The 18,653-nt window shown below is 38.0% G+C and overlaps 1 protein-coding gene across 3 annotated transcripts in view; it reads right to left on the reverse strand.

Annotated features, from left to right (window-relative positions):
• Window positions 1-18,653, reverse strand: part of UNC5D (unc-5 netrin receptor D) — a 440,995-nt gene that overhangs the window by 112,670 nt on the left and 309,672 nt on the right. For all 3 annotated transcript variants that reach the window (XM_081960671.1, XM_081960672.1, XM_081960670.1), the window contains exon 4: window positions 14,970-15,073. In XM_081960671.1, coding sequence (XP_081816797.1) covers window positions 14,970-15,073 — 104 coding nt within the window. The remainder of the gene's footprint in view (window positions 1-14,969; window positions 15,074-18,653) is intronic.

Consider the following 18,653-nt stretch of genomic DNA (forward strand, 5'->3'; position numbering starts at 1 on the left):
TTCCCAATCATTTTCTTCTCTGTGCTTTGAAGTATTTTATCTAATTCATGATGCTCCAGCTGAAATTCGTGTGTTTTGATATCACTATTATATCTAGATTGGATTTGCATATATGTAAGCCAATCTATATTTGCATCTTGTTCTTTTAATTCTTGTATGGTTTTCAAATTCCCCTGGTCTTTTATTAAATGTTTATATGTTACTAATTTGTCCATATATATAAAATGTGGGTGCTTCATTGCTTCTGTCATAGATAGCAATTTTGGGATTTTAATATAATGTTTTTTTTTTAATGTCAAATTTGTAGCTGCCATTTCTAATTAAATGTCTTTGAAAATATTTGTGTGTTTTGTTTTTCGCATCCCAAATGAATGTGTGCCATCCTACTTGGAGATCATGTCTTTCTAGTGCCAGTTATTTTTCAATTCAATCCACTCCTTAAGCCATTTTAATGTTACTGCCTGAAAGTATAGTTCCCAATGTGGGAGTGCTAAGCCTCCTCTTTCCTTGCTATCCTGTAATAATTTTAATTTAATCCTTGGCTTTTTTCCCCCTGCCATGTGAATTTTATCATCAGTTTATTTCAATCTTGGAAGAATGATTTACTTGTAGTTATTGGTGCTAGTTGAAATAAAAATTAGAATTCTCCCCAGTATGTTCATTTTGATCATGGCTATGTATCCCGTAAGCAACAGTTGCAGATTTTTCCACCTCTCTAAATCTTTTTTTATTTGTTGAATTAGTTTGCAGTGTGTAACTAACTTCTTTTATGTGCTGAAAAGGGTAGGTAGATTCACCAGTTGATCTGAGTGTTGAGAAGTGCAGCTTGCATCATGTAAGAATAATTTGATATGCATAACAGGGCATCTTACCTATTTCACAAAGATCTGATAGAATTCTACAGATTTCCCCACCACCACCACCACCACTGAAAGCTATCATTTGAGAACAGATGTTTGAAACATTTATGAATAATCTCTGACTATCAAATGAGGGGAATGGGTGGGGAGGAGAATCAGATGTGAATTTGAAAAAAAGTTTGCTTTTACAGAGCCATCACCTCTGATCTGTCTGTGCTTATTTGGCAGGCTTCTCCTTGTCATGCTAGTAAAGCTATTGGGAAGAATAGAAGACGAAAAAGACATAGGTAGAACCATTTTTGGCTTGAGTTATTTTCAGCACTTTTCATTCTATAGCCCTGATAGAGCAGAAAAAAATGTAGCTTTTCCCCCATTTCTTGTCTGTAAGCACTGACTCTTTTAGTTAGAATAATTTCAATCATTATTTAAATTTAAATTAAATTTCAGGAGAGTGGGAGTTACTAGGTTTAATGTTGTATACTTCCCAGAGTTTTGTGGACTTGAGCAGCCTTTTAAAATTGATTAATAAATAGATAACACTGCAGGCAGTGAACCTTAGTACATAGGGCAGGATTTAATTTTTCCTTAGTTTTGAGAACAAGGTTTAAGACACTCGTGTGTGTGTGTGTGAAGATAATAATAATAATAATAATAATAATAATAATAATAATAATAATAATAATAATAAAAAATTTTATTTGATTAGCCGCAACCCTCTCCCGAAGGACTCGGGGCGGCGTACAATCAAAAGGATAAAATACACATAGGACACACATACATACGAAAAAAGGACAATTTCATTTGTGTGTGGAGGAGAGTAGACTTGTAAGTGAAAGACAATAAACACAGCTAAAAACACAATTAAAACACAGTTTAAAATCCCCTTAAATAAAATTGCGAAATTAAAAACCCCTCAGGAGCGTAACGAAGTTATGGTTGAGCCAGGCCAGATATTTGAAAAAGGTGGGTCTTGAGCTTAACACGGAAGGAGCGGAGGTCAGTAGTGGTCCTAATATCCGGGGGGAGGTCATTCCACAGGGCTGGGCCCGCCACAGAGAAGGCTCTGCTCCTAGGCGCCGCCCCATGGCATTGTCTAGTGGACGGCACCTGGAGAAGTCCCTCTCTGTGCGAGCGAATAGGTCGTAGGGATGTGTGGGGCAGAATACGATCCCGCAGGTAACTAGGTCATTAGATGTAACTAGATGTTTTAAGTTAAAAAAGGTTGTTGTGCCTAAAATGATGGAAAACACTATAACCTAGTTTTTGTTAATAGTTGTGAGAATTTTTTCTGTGATTCTCCAAACTAAGATTTGAGGACATATCAAACTATAGTTTGTGATTTCCCTTCCTGTTTTAAATAGGTTAACGACTTGCTAACTCTCAAGTATTTAATTCTACTTCTCCATATAGAGCCTTGAAAGATGCTCATTCAGAAAATAGTTTAAGGCAATTATTTAAACAAGGATCAAACTCTGTGCTGTTCAATGGATTGTCATAGGAAAGTCAAGGAGACAAAACTTTGCAGACTAAACTTGAACCCTCAGACTAAGGGAGCACACATTAGTAAAAAAAAAAGATTGTAAAGTTTGGAGAGAGAAAAACATCCAGTTTTTACTTTCATCAGTCAATGGAGAACAAAAGCATCACAATTTCACTTGGGAGTCGGGCCACGGGGGGGGGGGGGGGAATGACAGTGATTTAGGGATAAATGGTGCAGTGCTTTGAGGAACATCAGAACAATACAAGAGGAATAAAAGCAAAGCAAAGAACTATAGTAAAGATAAGGGACCAGACATCTTTCACTTGAAAGCACCAATAAAAATGGTGAACTTCAATAAAGAAAACCACAATAAGGGAACCAAAAGTCAGGAAATACAGAGTATATTAGCACTTTGTAGAGTAACCATGAAAAATATTCAGACAGCAGGATTGATACTCTATAAAGAGTGGAGTAAGGCAGATGATGGATATCTCTGTGACATTCTATAGGACCAAAAGTAGGACTTTGCAGAATCAGGAGAAAGATCATTGATACTTTTGAACTTTAGTGTTGGAGAAGACTCGCAAGAATACTATGGATAGCTAGGAAAATGAATACACGTACTATCAATCAAATCAACCTAAATTCTTACTCAAAGAGAAAATGGCAAGATACACATTATCATACTTCAAAAAAGATTATATGAAGACATAGCTCTCTGATGCTGTTTCTTTTTCTTCTTTTTTGCCAGTTTTTTATTATGAAGAGGAGGAAGAGGTGATGGCAAGGGTGATAGTTTCCATCATTTTTTTTTTTTAAAATGAGGAGGTAGTAGATTTTAAAAGTTGGGTTTATTATTTGCAATTGATCCCAGTAATGATGGAATTGACATGTTCTCAAGTGCTACTAAATAACCAAGAAAATATCATGTATTTTTAGCAACTATACTGTTCGTTTCAGCAGAATCTAAGCCATTTGGTTCCTGCTACAGTGATAATTGGGCAAAATTATAGTATTTCATCTCCTTATTGAGCTGCGCTTTGGCTGAAAGGCAACTTACAAAAAATGACACTATGTCAGTCCACAATGTGTTTAGGTTGCTATGGTGGCCTCTATCTGTAAATTAATTTGACAAAAAGCAATCACAGAGCTAAACATTTAGTAGGGTTCATTGAACATCCTGTAATCCTGTACAAACTAGCTGCTAGCATGTTACGTATCTCATAGCATAGTGTTTGCTAGCAGTACCAAGAAGGAAAGAGATAGAATGTCCTACAGAAATCTGCACTATTTTCTAGGCTTTAAGGTCCATACTGTAATAGATAGGGGGTATTACATTCCCAATATTTGGATACACAAAGTTCAATTTCTCAAACTAACCACACCCTAACTAAACTGTCGGCATGCCTAAACTATATGCACTGCATGTGCAACTTCTCATACTTAGTAAGACATTTCTTTACACAGCCTGTTCTTTAGCTTTGGCTATGCCTTCTAAATAGAAGCTTGTCATTTTCAACACACAGTATGATTGTCATCCAACAGCTAAAGTAAATCAACTCCGTCCACCAAAACATAAAGAAAATGACAGAAGTTACAGTAAATTAAAATTAAGGGAATTATACTACATGTCAGATTCTATTTCCAGCACATAGAGTGATGAGAATGTTAGTGTTCTTCACAAGTTTAGGACCAAAGTTCCATAAGTCCTGGGCACTGGCTGTTCCAGTTGGGATAGATGGAAACTAAAGCCTAAATCATACTGGAACTTTGAAATATCTGTTAGTGTTTACCAGTTTCATGATGGCTTTTTCCATGATGCATGACAAATTAGGTACTCCAAGACCTACAGGAGAAAGTGCCACTGAGTTTGAGGAGGTCCTGTAAAAGGTGTCCTTTGGAGGAACATTTCCCCTATATCTTTGTCAAATCACCATTCTTGTTACTTATCTGCCCCAACAGTGAATTACGTTGAAAACATCAACACCCTAATTAACAACCGAAGGATACACACAACCAGGAACCAAAGAAATACAATGTGTAGAATAAAGGTGCACATTTTCTAAAGAAAGAGAGAGAGAGAGAGAGAGAGAGAGAAGTTCCCTGATCATGGATTCCAGCATGAGCCCAAAAGCTTGGAAGAATAAATAATTGGTCCTGGTGACTGAATCAGATTGGATGATTAAGACCATTCTGCTTTTACTCTCATTCTCGTGGGCTGCTTGCCATTTCCCGGATGTGAATAACAGGAAATTAATCTACTAGGATAATGTTTGGGGGAGTACTAATCTCAAAGATGTCTTACCAATTGCATATTCTAAGGGTACTTCTCACAGACATCTAGGTCTATCTGTATTCCAGGCACTGAACTATTTTCAAAGTGCATTAAATTAATGGTCTTCCCTTTTATTAGTAATATATTATAATAAAATAACTACTGATTACTAATAGCACATAGTAATTCAAGGGATGTATCAAAATGTAAGACTATTCATCCATTTGAACTGGCTTAATAGTTTCCTACAAAACCATTTGCTGCTTAATAGATTCTTACAAAACCATTTGCATTTTATCACAGATGCATCAAGGTTAGCTTTCTCAAGCAACCTAAACTGTTCATTTGTTTTGAAATCCATAAGTCCTACTGCATGCGCTCACGTGCCCACTCCTGTAATTTAATGCCCCACCCACACTGTGCCCTCTCTGCATGCATGCATGACACCCCACCACCACCCCATGCATGTGTGCATGGCTTTCTTGGAGCCTGGGGAGGGAAAACATGGCCTCCCCATCCCCCAGAGGCCCTCCGGAGGCAGGAAACAACTCATTTTCTGACTTTTGTGGGCCCAGTAGGTCCATTTTTCACCCTCCCCAGGCTCCAGAGGTTTTCTAGGAGCCCAGGGAGGGCGAAAAATGTTCTAGGTCATTGACAAAGTGTGGGTCATCTTTCAGATCATTTCCACCTAGCTTGTATTTGATGTTCTGAATTTTATTGCCAATGTGTAGGACTGAGCATTTGTTAGCAGAGATTTGGAGTTGCCAATTGTTTGACCATTCAGATACAGTACATAAGCTAGGTCATTTTGTAGGGTAGTAGAATTGCCTGTGGTGTTAAATAGTTTTACATTGTCGGCAAAGAGGATGCAGCTGCTTATAATATGATCACAAAAGTTATTTATATAAAATACAAAGGTGTTGGTCCTAGAATGCTGCCTTGGGAACACCACTGTTAAGTCGTGCAGGGATTGTCAGTGTTTCCAATTTTGAGTACTTGTTGCCTTTTGATAGGAATGCAGTGATCCACTTGGGCAAAGATCCAGAAATGCCGTAAGAATTTAGTTTCAATGGAAGTTTGTCATGTACCACTGAATCAAAGGCTTGGCAGAAGTCTATATAGATTGCATCTATTGTTTTACCCTGGTCAAGGTGAGAGAGAGGTCCAAATGTTTTTGCAATGTATGAGTTGAAGATTACAGGATTTTTTTTTTCCTGAAACTAAATTGCTTATTAGAGAGTAGGTTGTTTGTCTCTAAATTGAGGATGATGGATTGGTTTATGATGGATTCCATGACTTTACAGGTGACGCAGCAAAGGGAGATTGGTCTGTAATTTCCCACAAGGCTGGGGTCTCCTTGTTTGAAGATAGGTGTGACTGTTGCTAATGGCCATAGGTCAGGCAAGGAGCTCATTGTAAAAAGATACTTCATAGATGATGCTTAGAGTTTCTGCTAAGGTGGTGGAGACCTTTTTTAGAAAATAGGCACATGTTCCATCAGAGCCAATAGAAAGAGATGGTTTTAGGTTGTGTAGTGCCTTTTGGATGGTATTTTCAATAAAAATCAATGTGGATTAGATCATTGCAATTGTTGTGGTACGAGTAGGAAATGAGGGGGAGATGCTTTGCTGTTGACAAAGACTGAACTGAAAAAAGGGTTGAAGAGATTGGCCTAAACAGCATAATCGTTACAACCTTCACCATTTTGCCCTTTTAGAGGTGGGATGGATTTTGAGTCTTTAAGTTTGGCGCTTACAAAATTGTAGAAGGCTCAATTGGATTTCGGGTGTAACAACTCTTCCTCCTATTTGCAGTGGTAATCTGTTTTTATTTGGGGGCATAAGGTTTTGTATCCATTTTTGAAGTTAGCTACATAGCCAGTTTTATTTTTCCACCAAAGGGATTTTTTTTTATTATTATTGGAGTTTCCTTATTGATATGGGTAATTTGTTATTTTTGACTTTGGGTGTCACAAAAGGTACATATAGATTAATGACTCTTTGAACTTCAAGTAGAAAAGTGTTATAATAGTCTTCTGCAGTGTTGCAGTCATTTAATAGGATTTGCCAATCTAGAGATAAGAAGTCAGCAGCTATGAGATCGTAGTTTGCTTTTTTGAAGTTGTATTTAGGAGTCCTATTATGAGATTCTTTGTATGGATGTAAATTTAGACAAAAGTCAATCATGCTGTGGTCACTGTTGGAAAAAGGTTCTTTGATATGAAGGCTATAAATTGTGTTTAAACTGTTGTAGATTAGATCGAGGCAGTTGTTGAATCTAGTGTTGATAATTACCAATTGAACGAATCCTAAAGTAATGATGGCATTAGTATTGTTTCAGATGTGCACTCATTTAGGGTCCAATTAATAAGAGGTAAATTGAGGTCACCAAGAAATATAATGGGATATGGGCATTGTCAGGGTTCCAAATAGCATCTAAAAGTCAATCAGAGTCCAAGGAAAAGTATTGCTCAAAGTTCCAATTTTTGAAGAGAGCCATGTTGGTATATCTGGGAAAACCTGAATCTGAAAGCTTCCCAGTTTTCCCCACCCACAAGTTTAAAATCTTGCCCCCATACCCACAAGTCCATCACATGGTCCAATCTTCCACTGCCATGATGGCAGTTCCACCCATCCAGTTCAGGTCAGGTGCAGAGGTGCAAAGACAAAGGATGACCTTGGCTTTCAAGAAAGAATTTTATTATGACAACATAATATCTAACTCTGTACAATCCTCCCTCCCATTTTCCCACAATGGAAATAGTAGAGTAATAGAAAGTATGGCAGGCCAAAAATCCAAAAGAAAAGATGGCTGCCCACATTATTTAATGTAGCTAGTTGCTTGCATGTTCAAGATCATAATCAGGGGCTCTGTAACATAATAGGAAGCAAATTGTGATATTTAATGTTAGATCGCAGATAATAGTCTCAGGAAGAACAAGCTCTTGTATTACTTGAATATTTTTCAGATCTAGGGACATTTTGTAGAAGATAGCAATGCCACCCCCTCTTCAGATTTCATGGTCAGACCGGTGGACATGGTAGGCACTTGTAGTAGTAATGGAGTCTGGAAAGGATTTGTTTAATCGTGTTTTGCAGACAAATATAAGGTCAAATTGAGTCGTATTTAGTAGAAGAAGACATTCTGGCATTTTATTTGTGAGGCTTCTTGTGTTGAGTAGTTTGCATTTAAGGTATGTAGCGGTGAACCTGGATGATCTTGGGGGCGTGCATGCCTAGTCTTAGATGTTGGGGTTTGGGGGCTGTTGGTTGTTGGGTTTTTGGGGTTGTCAATTGTTGGTTACTGGGTTGTTGTGGTTGTAGGGACGTGATAGATCAAATCTGTGAAAGCTATAAGTTATTGCTTTGAGTAGACTGTCTCCCTTGATACAAAGAGAAAATTAGCCTTACACACTAAGCATTTATGGTAGGTTTTATTACCCAAGTAAATTATACCTGTTACAGTTTACAGACTTTATTAGAAACAATAACCATTTTACAACCAACACCAATAAATCAAGAGCTCTTTATTGAGAGGTCTACCATTTTAATCTGTGGAAAGCCATTAAACTGTCATATTTTTTTTTATCAGACATCATTTCTAACTTTTATGAAAAATAGATTTTTCCATTTAGCTAATAAATGCAAAGTATCATCATTCAAAATACTGAACAGAAGAATCAGAAAAAGTCATCAAGAGTTTTTTATCTCCATGGCCAGGAGAATTAACCTCTTGAAAAACTCTACTGTTCACGTGGACTGTTTTCAGCACTGCAGACTTAATAGATTGCATATAATAATATTGTAAAGAAAGACTGTTTCCTTTAGAAATTTCAGTCCTCTACCATAAAACAGCTCCACCATTGGATCACATACTAGGCCCATGATGAAACATTCAAGGTGTTTATCTAAGACATTCATAGGATATTGACCATGTACTGAGATGAATAGAATAGAATAGAATAGAATTCTGTATTGGCCAAGTGTGATTGGACACACAAGGAATTTGTCTTTGGTGCACATTGTCTCAGTGGACATAAAAAGAAAAGGTACATTCGTCAAAAATCATAAGGTACAAAACTTAATGACAATTATTGAGTACAAATAAGCAATCAGGAAACAATCAATATCAATATAAATCATGATGATACAAGCAACAACGTTACGTCATGTAGTCATAAGTGGGAGGAGATGGGTGAAAGGCATGATGAGAAGATTGATAGTAATGCACCACTTAGTGACAGTGGTGAGGGAATTATTTGTTTAGCAGAGTGATGGCGTTTGGGAAAAAAACTGTGGTTGTGTCAAGTTGTCTTGGTGTGCAGTGCTCTATAGCGCTGTTTTGAGGGTAGGAGTTGAAATAATTTATGTCCAGTGTTCTGTAGGGAAAACCAGGAGGGTGAGCACTGAGGCAAGACAGACTAGTTAAATAATGACAATAACAAGAGGAAACTCTGGAAACGGCCACAGAGAAATCTCCATTTGACAGCTCCTTATATACGAGCTATCAAATGGGGCAGCCAATCATGATGCTCCATTCTCCCACTGCAGGCTGTCAAATGCTCATCCAATCAGGAAGAGTTTCTGTGTCAGCACATTCGTGAAATGCAGACATAACATTCCTTCCCTCCTAGATGGTGCATGTGTAATCCTGAAGGTATCAGGTGCCTGTGGCTCCACCCACATCTTCTCAGTTCAGGGGCAGCAACCGAAGGAGGAGGCTGTTACTGCTCTACCAACTGTGTGGCACCCTTGGCTGGGGACTCCATTCTCAGCGGGTGGCCTGTTTCACAAGCTGAGTCCGGCACCAGGATTGGCCCAGTGGTTGACTAGTCGAGCAGAGGTGATGGATGGTAGTCAGGGAAGCCCGTGGCTTCGGTTGGCCTGGCTGGGGCCAATTGGTTTGGGCCTGGTCGAGGCGGACCGCTGCCGCTGTGGCAATGCCAGTGCCAGATTCTTCTGTTATCCAGACCGACTCCGTAAAAACAGGGCCTGGTTATTTGCAGTTTGTGTCCTGGTAGCCACTGTGGTTTACACAGTGGCTACCAGGATTTCACATGACCTAAATGATAATTTAATTGATTTTGTTATAGCTTAGCATGACAATAGCATGTGCATTTTAGACATAGCTAGTCTAGTTAATAGTGCTTATTCAACAATCTTGGTTAATCAATCCAACACGTACAATGATATCTGAACCAGTCAACACAGGGGATTTATTATTATTATTATTATTATTATTATTATTATTATTATTATTATTATTATTATTATTATTATTATTATTATTATTATTTTATTGCTGAAAGTCCAAGAAGAAATAGCAATTCAGTTGGTTCTCTTCTGCATTATCCACTGAGAACAACTTATTTTTCCTTTTAAAACACACACACACACACACACCACTGGGCAAATGGCACAGTCTTAAACAGTACCATCATCGTCACTACGATGTCCATTAGAAGACATGAATCATGATTTTAATCTATCTTCCCTTTTGGATTCATATTTCTCTCTTTTTCTCTTTTTAATCAGCTCTTTTTCATATCCCTATTGAACTGGCAAGCTATTCTGCAAGATTTGCGTGAATTTCACCCTGCCTCCCAATACCCCCTTCTGTCTCATTATTCATCCTATAGTAGCATGTGCTCAGCAGGCTTTCTAACTAATGAACAGCTTGTGTGTGGGTCTTCTTTTTTTTTGCCATTTTTTTTATCCCTCTAGCATGTCCTGTCCATCCAATTAATAGATCCATAGTGATTTCAACTGAGATAAGAAGCAAGTGGTCTCTTGTTTACAGCAGCTTCTTCTTCTCTTTCTCAATTTTTGTTTACTTTATTTTATTTATCAATGCATCTAAACAGCAATCGCAGCAGCACAGATGCACTTCTAGACTTTTGGAGAATAAATATATCACAGCACAGATGGAGCTGCTGGCCTGGAACTTTCACTCTGAGCATCCACCTAAAACTTGCCATTAAAGCAAGCAGTGCTGCTTCTCTAGCTGTGCTCTTATGTGTAGAAGGAAAGCTGGACTACCACAATGGAGGAGGCAACAATCATTCCTGGCTTGAATAGATCTCCCCCCATCCTCCATAGACCTTGTAACAAGCAGCACCCTGGACTCAATCTCTCTTTAGAAAGAGAGAAAAAAAAACAAACCTGACAGCTTCATGGTATTACCTGTTTCATACACAGAAGAGCTTCACATCACCTGCTGAAAAGGACATACAATGGGTCATTTGGGATGTGTTTAGTATAACTGCCTAGCGGTGTAGTTAGTTGTTAATATACAATGAATTATGGCTTAGCATCATAGCAGTAGCTATCACATTTAGACTTATATACAGCAGGGGTCCTCAGTCTGTGGGCTACAGCCTATTGCTGGGATGTGGCCTACTCACAACCAAGGGCTGGCGCAGCCCCACTCAGGGGAGTGGCAGATACCAGCATTTACAGATGAAGCTGTGAATGCACACACATGCATCTGCCCCCTCAGACAAAACCATCCCCTCTTCTCCCCTGGAAAGGTTAGGGAGCACTGCTTTACAACATACTCTGAGATGTTTACTATTGGGGGCATATTGCCCCCAACAATCTGGGTTCTCATTTTACCAATTTTGGAAGGATGGAAGGCTGAATCAATCGGGAGCCTCGTTAGGATTGAATTTCAGGCTGCGGGCAGAGTTTGCCTGCAATACTGCATTTAACCACTGTGCCACCAGCTTCCTCCTCGTGTATGAAGTCAACTATTCAACCATAGAAGGCTGCGAAAACTATGGATTAGCATCACGTGGGAACAAGATCATTGGTAATCAGGAGAGGTAACCAGGGGGGCAAGCAGTTAAAAGGGGTGATGATGTGTTATTTGCAACAACTTTTAATGGAGTTGTAGCAGCACTGTAACAACTGCTAAAGCCATACCCCTTCAGAGTTAGGACTCTGAAACAAGGAAGCAAGAATAACCTTTTTTTCCTAGGCTGGAAAATGCTTGGTATATATTTAACCTTTCCAATACATTATCATTACTAGGCTGCATTAGTAATATTCTAATATGCATGAGCACCAATGGATAATTGCATTCTGGTTTTCTTATTGATTCAGATTCTTATCAAAATGCAAACCATGCTCCCGGTAAATTATTTTCAAAATGAAAAAAACAAAATTATCTTCCACTCTCTACAGTCACATTTGGAAATGTGAGTAATCTATAAAGAGGCAGTTTTTCTGCCCACCTCTGAACATCCAACTGAGATTTCTTTTCTAAAAGGATATAATGTAATCAAAGGCCATTTGAAAAGGAGACGTATAATCAAAGGCTATTTGAAAGGTCCCCAAACCAGCCAAACTCCTGACTGAAATGGAGCTGAAATAACACATAGACCTGATCAGTCTCAACATGTTCCAACACATTCTAGCCATCTACCTTCAAATCAAGTATACATTGAATAGAGTGCAAGAAACATTGTCAAAGAATCAGAGAAGTCATGTGGTTCGGGGCTCATAGTTTCTTTATGAATTATATAGATGTCTTGCCTTATCAGAATATATGCCACAGTTATCAATATACACTATATTGTCAAAAGTATTCACTCACCTGCCTTTACTTGCATATGAACTTATATTGACTCCCAATAGATGTTCAGGTGCAATTCAAGTCTCCTGGTTATTGCCTTTAAAGCTTTAGATACCATAGAACCGAGCTACTTGCAGGACTATCTGCTCCCCTCAACCTCTGCCTGCCCCATTCATTTCCATATGGACATGCTGCATGCTCCAGATCTCTGCTGACTGATGTCTAATGGATGTTGTTACAAATTCTCTACCCAATGCTCATAATAATACAGAACAGATAAATGAAAATCAGTCTGATACAATCCAGACTAGCACAAAGAATAATGAAGAAAAGTCATTAATTTGGAGAAGTCACGTTGTAACTGATATGCATCTGTAGGATAATAAAAATGAATGAAGCATGGAGTAAACTAAGGAAATATCTGGCCACATTATGGGCACTAATGCAGTGTCAGTGACTCAACAATGAATCCAAAAGGGAGGAAAATACTAACAGCAATTCAGTCGGGAAGACATAATCACAGATTAAATACAGTAAATTCATATGCGAGTAGTAGTAGGAGTCCTAGTGGACAACCATTTAAATATGAGCCAGCAGTGTGCAGCAGCTGCCAAAAAAGCCAACACAGTCCTAGGCTGCATCAACAGAGGGATAGAATCAAGATCACGTGAAGTGTTGATGCCGCTTTATAATGCCTTGGTGAGGCCACACTTGGAATACTGCATTCAGTTCTGGTTGCCACGATGTAAAAAAGATGTGGAGACTCTAGAAAGAGTGCAGAGAAGAGCAACAAAGAGGATTAGGGGACTGGAGACTAAAACATATGAGGAACGGTTGCAGGAACTGGGTATGTTTAGCTTAAGAGAAAGAAGGACTAGGGGAGACATGATAGCATTGTTCCAATATCTCAGGGGTTGCCACAAAGAAGAGGGAGTCAAACTATTCTCCAAAGCACCTGAGGGTAGAACAAGAAGCAATGGGTGGAAACTAACCAAGGAGAGAAGCAACTTAGAACTGAGAAGAAATTTCCTGACAGTTAGAACAATTAATCAGTGGAACAGCTTGCCTCCAGAAGTTGTGAATGCCCCAACACTGGAAGTCTTTAAGAAGATGTTGGATAGCCATTTGCCTGAAACGGTATAGGGTTTCCTGCCTAGGCAGGGGGTTGGACTAGAAGGCCTCCAAGGTCCCTTCCAACTCTACTATTGTATTGTATTGTATTGTATTGTATTGTATTGTATTGTATTGAGTAAAGGCAGGTGAGCGAATACTTTTGGCAATATAGTGTATCTTCTGCGACAAAACCACAGCCCTTTTCCAGTGCTTTCTGGCAAAAGAATGCCAGAAATGAATTAATAAGTTCATCAATAATAGAAAAATGTTACGTTTTCTTGGTTATGTCAACCTGGGGAATGTGCTTAGAAAAATGGGAAATCTAGAATATTTTATTGTCTTATGAGAAACCTATATACAGATTAGGAAGCCACCGTCCAAACAAAACATGGTGAAATAGACTGGTTCCAGGTTGGCAAAGGAGTGTGACAAGGCTGCATGCTCTCTCCTCTTATTTATTCAGACTATTCAGAGAATATATATTAAGGGAAGCTTGACTGATAGAAGATGAGCATGGTTTTAAAATTGGAGGAACAAATATCAATAACCTGTGTTTCCTGATGACACTAACCCAACAGCCGGAAACATAAAAGGATTTGCAAGCCCTAGTGCTAAAAGTCAAGGAGAACATTAAAAAAAATCAGACTGAAATAAAATAAGAAGAAGATCAAATTAATGACAACAGGAAGAACAACCAGCCTCAGAATGGGCAATGAAGAAATTGCAACAGTGGATAGTTTCTGCCTTTTAGAATCCGCCATCAACAGCAATGGAAGAAGTCAGGAAATAAGCCAGTAGCACTTGGAAGAGCAGCCAGGAAGGCCTTGCAAAAGATAATCAATCAGTCAAAATATATCTTGTGTGGCAAACCAACAACACTTTGCAAGTGCTTTTTTTCAGGAGAAGAGCAGGCTGAGCTTGAACACAAAGTTAAATGGACTATCAGTATGGAGTCACCATATTGGTACAAAACCCCCAAATCCAAACCCCCATGAATTCTGTTGACCCTTATCTAGCGCCAATTTAGCTCTGACCATTAGTTGACTAGATTCATGCGTGCAGGTAGCAGTAATAAACTCTTCTGTGGTTTGAACTCAACAAATCTTCCTGGTTATTTGCATCTGCAGCTTTCTAGTAAAGGAAACCAAATCCAGGGGTGTATAACTCATGGTGTTTCTTACCACTAGGAAAAATGGCGATCTTACAAAAGCAGGAGATTGGCATGATTGGAGGCCTGGAAATTCACCAAGTACTGACAAGAACACCTTTATACATGACTTATTTATATCATGCTCCTGTAAGCAATATTTTTTTTTAGGGCAGTGAATTGTTCTCCTTCACAATTAGATAGATCTTGGGTTTAGTTGCAACATCAACCATAAAATCCAGTGCATATTTCAAAGCATTTTGAAAACATCTAGTCAGGACTAAAAAAATTAATAATCATGCATCGATCTTTCAAGCAAATGGTTTGGAAGTGTTGTCTGTGTGCTTTTGTTTTAAATTGTTGCAGTCGATTGTTATTCCTTACGGAAAACCCAAATCACAGGATATTTGCAAGGCAAACCATATATTCTGCCCTTTCTTAATTCTGCACTGTCATTGAGCCTCATGAAATAAAAGTGCAACAGACTTTATGTGAAATGCAAGGGACCTTATTTCTCACCTCTGCTGAAGGAACTCCCTCTGGTGGCCGACAATGCAGCACAATCATTCCTTCAATTGGGACTTCCTTGCCCTGGGGGTCTTGTTCAAAGTTTTTGCGTAAATCTGTAAGGAAGAATTTGCAAGGGTTAATCACTCCAAACAAGGTCAAACGTCTCTTGCAGGAAGTGCAAATGTTGGATTTAGGCACTAAGTCAACATATTCTCCTAAGCACCTGAAGGCAGGACAAGAGGCAATGGATGGAAACTAGTCAATGAGAGAAGCAACCTAGAGCTAAGGAGAAATTTCCTGACAGTTAATCAGCGGAACAACTTGCCTCCAGAAATTGTGAATGCTTCAACACTGGAAGTTTTCAAGAAGAGATTAGACAACCATTTGTCTGAAACGATATAGGCCTTCCTTCCTGAGCAGGGGATTGGACTAGAAGACCTCCCAGAGTTGATTCTGTAATCTGTATATGGGCTTGTTTAGTTGTGGCTTGATGCAAGGGGTTTATTGCTGGTATTCTTAGTAAGACACAGCTTATACCTCAGTGTGTGTTTTAACCCAGTAAATTGTCACTGAGTCAACCAGTGATATTATCTTATAAGCTGATCAGAGATAGGTATGTGAGATGGGTGACTATATGAATTGATTAAATAAATAAATATTCATAGATAAACAAGCCAAGCTTCAGCATATGTCAGCCATTCCAGATAAATCAGACAGGAAATACAACCGCATGAGCTAATTCTACTTTACTATAAGGCTACATCTTACAAGTCTTAAGGCACAAACTTCCCACTGCCACTTTTAACCATTTGCTGAATGGTCTTTCCTAAGTTTCTTTTTCTGAGGTTTAGCCATGGGAACACCCCCTTCTCTTGTCTAATTGTTTCCTAGGCATCATCTCTTTCCCTCATTCCCCAAGGTCATTCACACATTCCCTTATAACATAATGTTTGAATCTTGCCAAAATTAACATTGGGAAATTAACATTATGGGAAGCCTTACAGCTGACATATTGTACACATGAGAATAATATTTACATTTTAAGGCCCCACCTCTTTTCTAAGAAATTCACACCGATATACAGTATGTTTACTTAGTGTGTACTTTGTTTATCAACTGTTTGCAGTAATGATTGTAATTTTTTTTTTAAAAAGTAATTTATGGCCAATCCCTTGCATTTACAACTTATGCATTTTTAAAGCAAAGTAAGGCTGAAGTCAGATCATAACCCCAGTCTCAGTTTCACTCAGTGTATACTTCACTTAACAACCAAGTTGCCAGCCCCGATTGTGATGACTAAATGAAGACTGCTTATATGCAACAATTTCCCCAGCACATTCCAAAAATCGATTAAGCAGAAATGAATCAATCAAAACCAAGCAATGAGAATCAACCACAAGGAATAAAAAAAAAAATAAAGAAGTTAATACCTTTAATCTTCTAGGTTAAATAAATAGAACTTAAATGATAGAAGAGGTTGTTAATGTTGCATTTGAAGTACATGTTGTAAGTCACCAGGTTCTAAGTATGGTAGGAAAATCTATTTTTTTAGCAGTTGTGTATTTTTATCAACTGCCAGACATTTGTAGTATACAAATATGATAAATATATATAAAAAAATAAACATTGATATTATATATGTTGACGACAGCAATATTATTTTATGCACGCAAATGGAAGGATGCTTCAATCCCCACAATGGATGAATGGTTGCAAAAGTTGATTGAATTAGCAGAGATGGCTAAATTAACTACTTCGATAAAAGAAAAGAAAAAACCAAATACTTTTGTTTCTACTTGGAAACTACTTCTGTACTGTACTTGTGTTGTTATAGAAATTGCTAGTTTATACTACTACGTATAAGTAAAAACTTGAGGTTCAATGTTACTTCTTATTCTACTGCATCAAAGGGAAGCAGAAATCAATGGCTTTTCTTTCTTTTTCCCTTCTCTCTACACTTTTCTCTTGAAAAAGCACTTTGGGGGATGGACACCTGACTCTTTCTCTGGCCTTGGCAATTTATTAATTCTTTAAACTACTCTACTTACTTAACCCAAAATATATTGGAGAGATAGCAAGCTGGGAGAACCAGCTCGGGCAGAATGTTGCCTCAAGGATTATATTATAATGAAAAGGTTAAATGATTCCGAACTAATAGGAATCTGACTCAAAAAGACATTGATTGAAGTCTTTGAATGTCAGAATTGATCAATAAGCATAGATCTGTTATTTGACATAGAAGGAAGCTCTATTATGGTCAATGGGGTCGAGCAAGAAAACAGGTATTTATTTACCCCTAAGAATATAACAGAAAGCTCAACACCCAAAAAGTTAATCAGATTTTGGACTAGGCTGCATATGTTTCAAATCTGGAAAGTGATTTAAGTCCTTCTCCCCCTGCAGAAAGGCTGAAGCTGTCAGAAAATATTTCCTACTGCATTTGGATGCTTTTCAAAGAGATGCTATCTTCTTTTCCTCCCACTCATTCACATCTGCTTGGCTTACATACTCTCTGGTGTTTTTTTTCCCCCTTTAAATGAAAAACAGAGCTGTGTTTAGCAGATAATTTTTGAGCAAAAATTAATCTTTTTTTCAATTACATGAGATATCAAATAAATAAATAATAAAGTATGCACATTGGCAGTACATGTATTAAATATGCCTCTCTACCCTGATTTCCTCCAGATGTTTTGAGACTATGGCTCCCCAAATTCTCAGCTAGCTTGGCTGAGATGATTGCAAATAACAATGAGCCACATATTATATATATATATATATATATATATATATATATATATATATATATATATGTATGTATGTATGTATGTATGTATGTATGTATGTATGTATGTATGTATGTATGTATGTATATGTATTTGTGTTACAACCCCTGGTATGCCTAAATATGGGAGGAAGGTCACTACTCCCTCTTTCTGTCCTTTTGCTTATCCCAGTAAGGGTATGGCTAGCTGATGAGAGCTAATTAGCTCGAAATAGATCTATACTAGTCTCCCTTTATTTATTTATCAGTACAAATACAACAATCTGTGATAAGCCAAAGGACAGAAAGAGGGAGTAGTGACCTTCCTCCCATATTTAGGCATACCAGGGGTTGTAACACAAATACATACCTATTTCCCTGGCTCAACTGATAAGGAGGACAGCCTGTGGCTTAGTGGCTAAGACTCCTGCCTAAGATATAATACAGCCCAGGTTCGAATCCCAGTAAGGGTATGGCTAGCTGATGAGAGCTAATTAGCTCGAAATAGATCTATACTAGTCTCCCTTTATTTATTTATCAGTACAAATACAACACACACACACACACACAAACACACACACATACACACACACACACACACACACCTTTGTAAAGGACTCAACAAGGAATATAAATGATGTCAATAATATAAGATCCAAGAAGAGTTTAAAAAAGGGATGCAACAGTATACTGCATAATAACATTTACTGCAGCAAAAATTTTGTTAGGCAAAACAACAGGAAACTATTCCAGTAGCAAATGCCATGCCAAAGTAGCTTCATGGTATAAGACAGCTTAATCGACCCACTTGCTTCAATAATTTTTTTGTTCTCTTCATGCTTCCATGTTCAGCAAGAAAATTCATAGTCCAGAAAAAAGAGTCAATAAAAATTCAATTCTAAATAATATGTGTTTGCAGCCTTGCAAAACTG

This window comes from Natrix helvetica (genome assembly GCF_964273705.1).
Source record: "Natrix helvetica genome assembly, chromosome: 8".
Lineage (NCBI taxonomy): Eukaryota > Metazoa > Chordata > Lepidosauria > Squamata > Natricidae > Natrix > Natrix helvetica.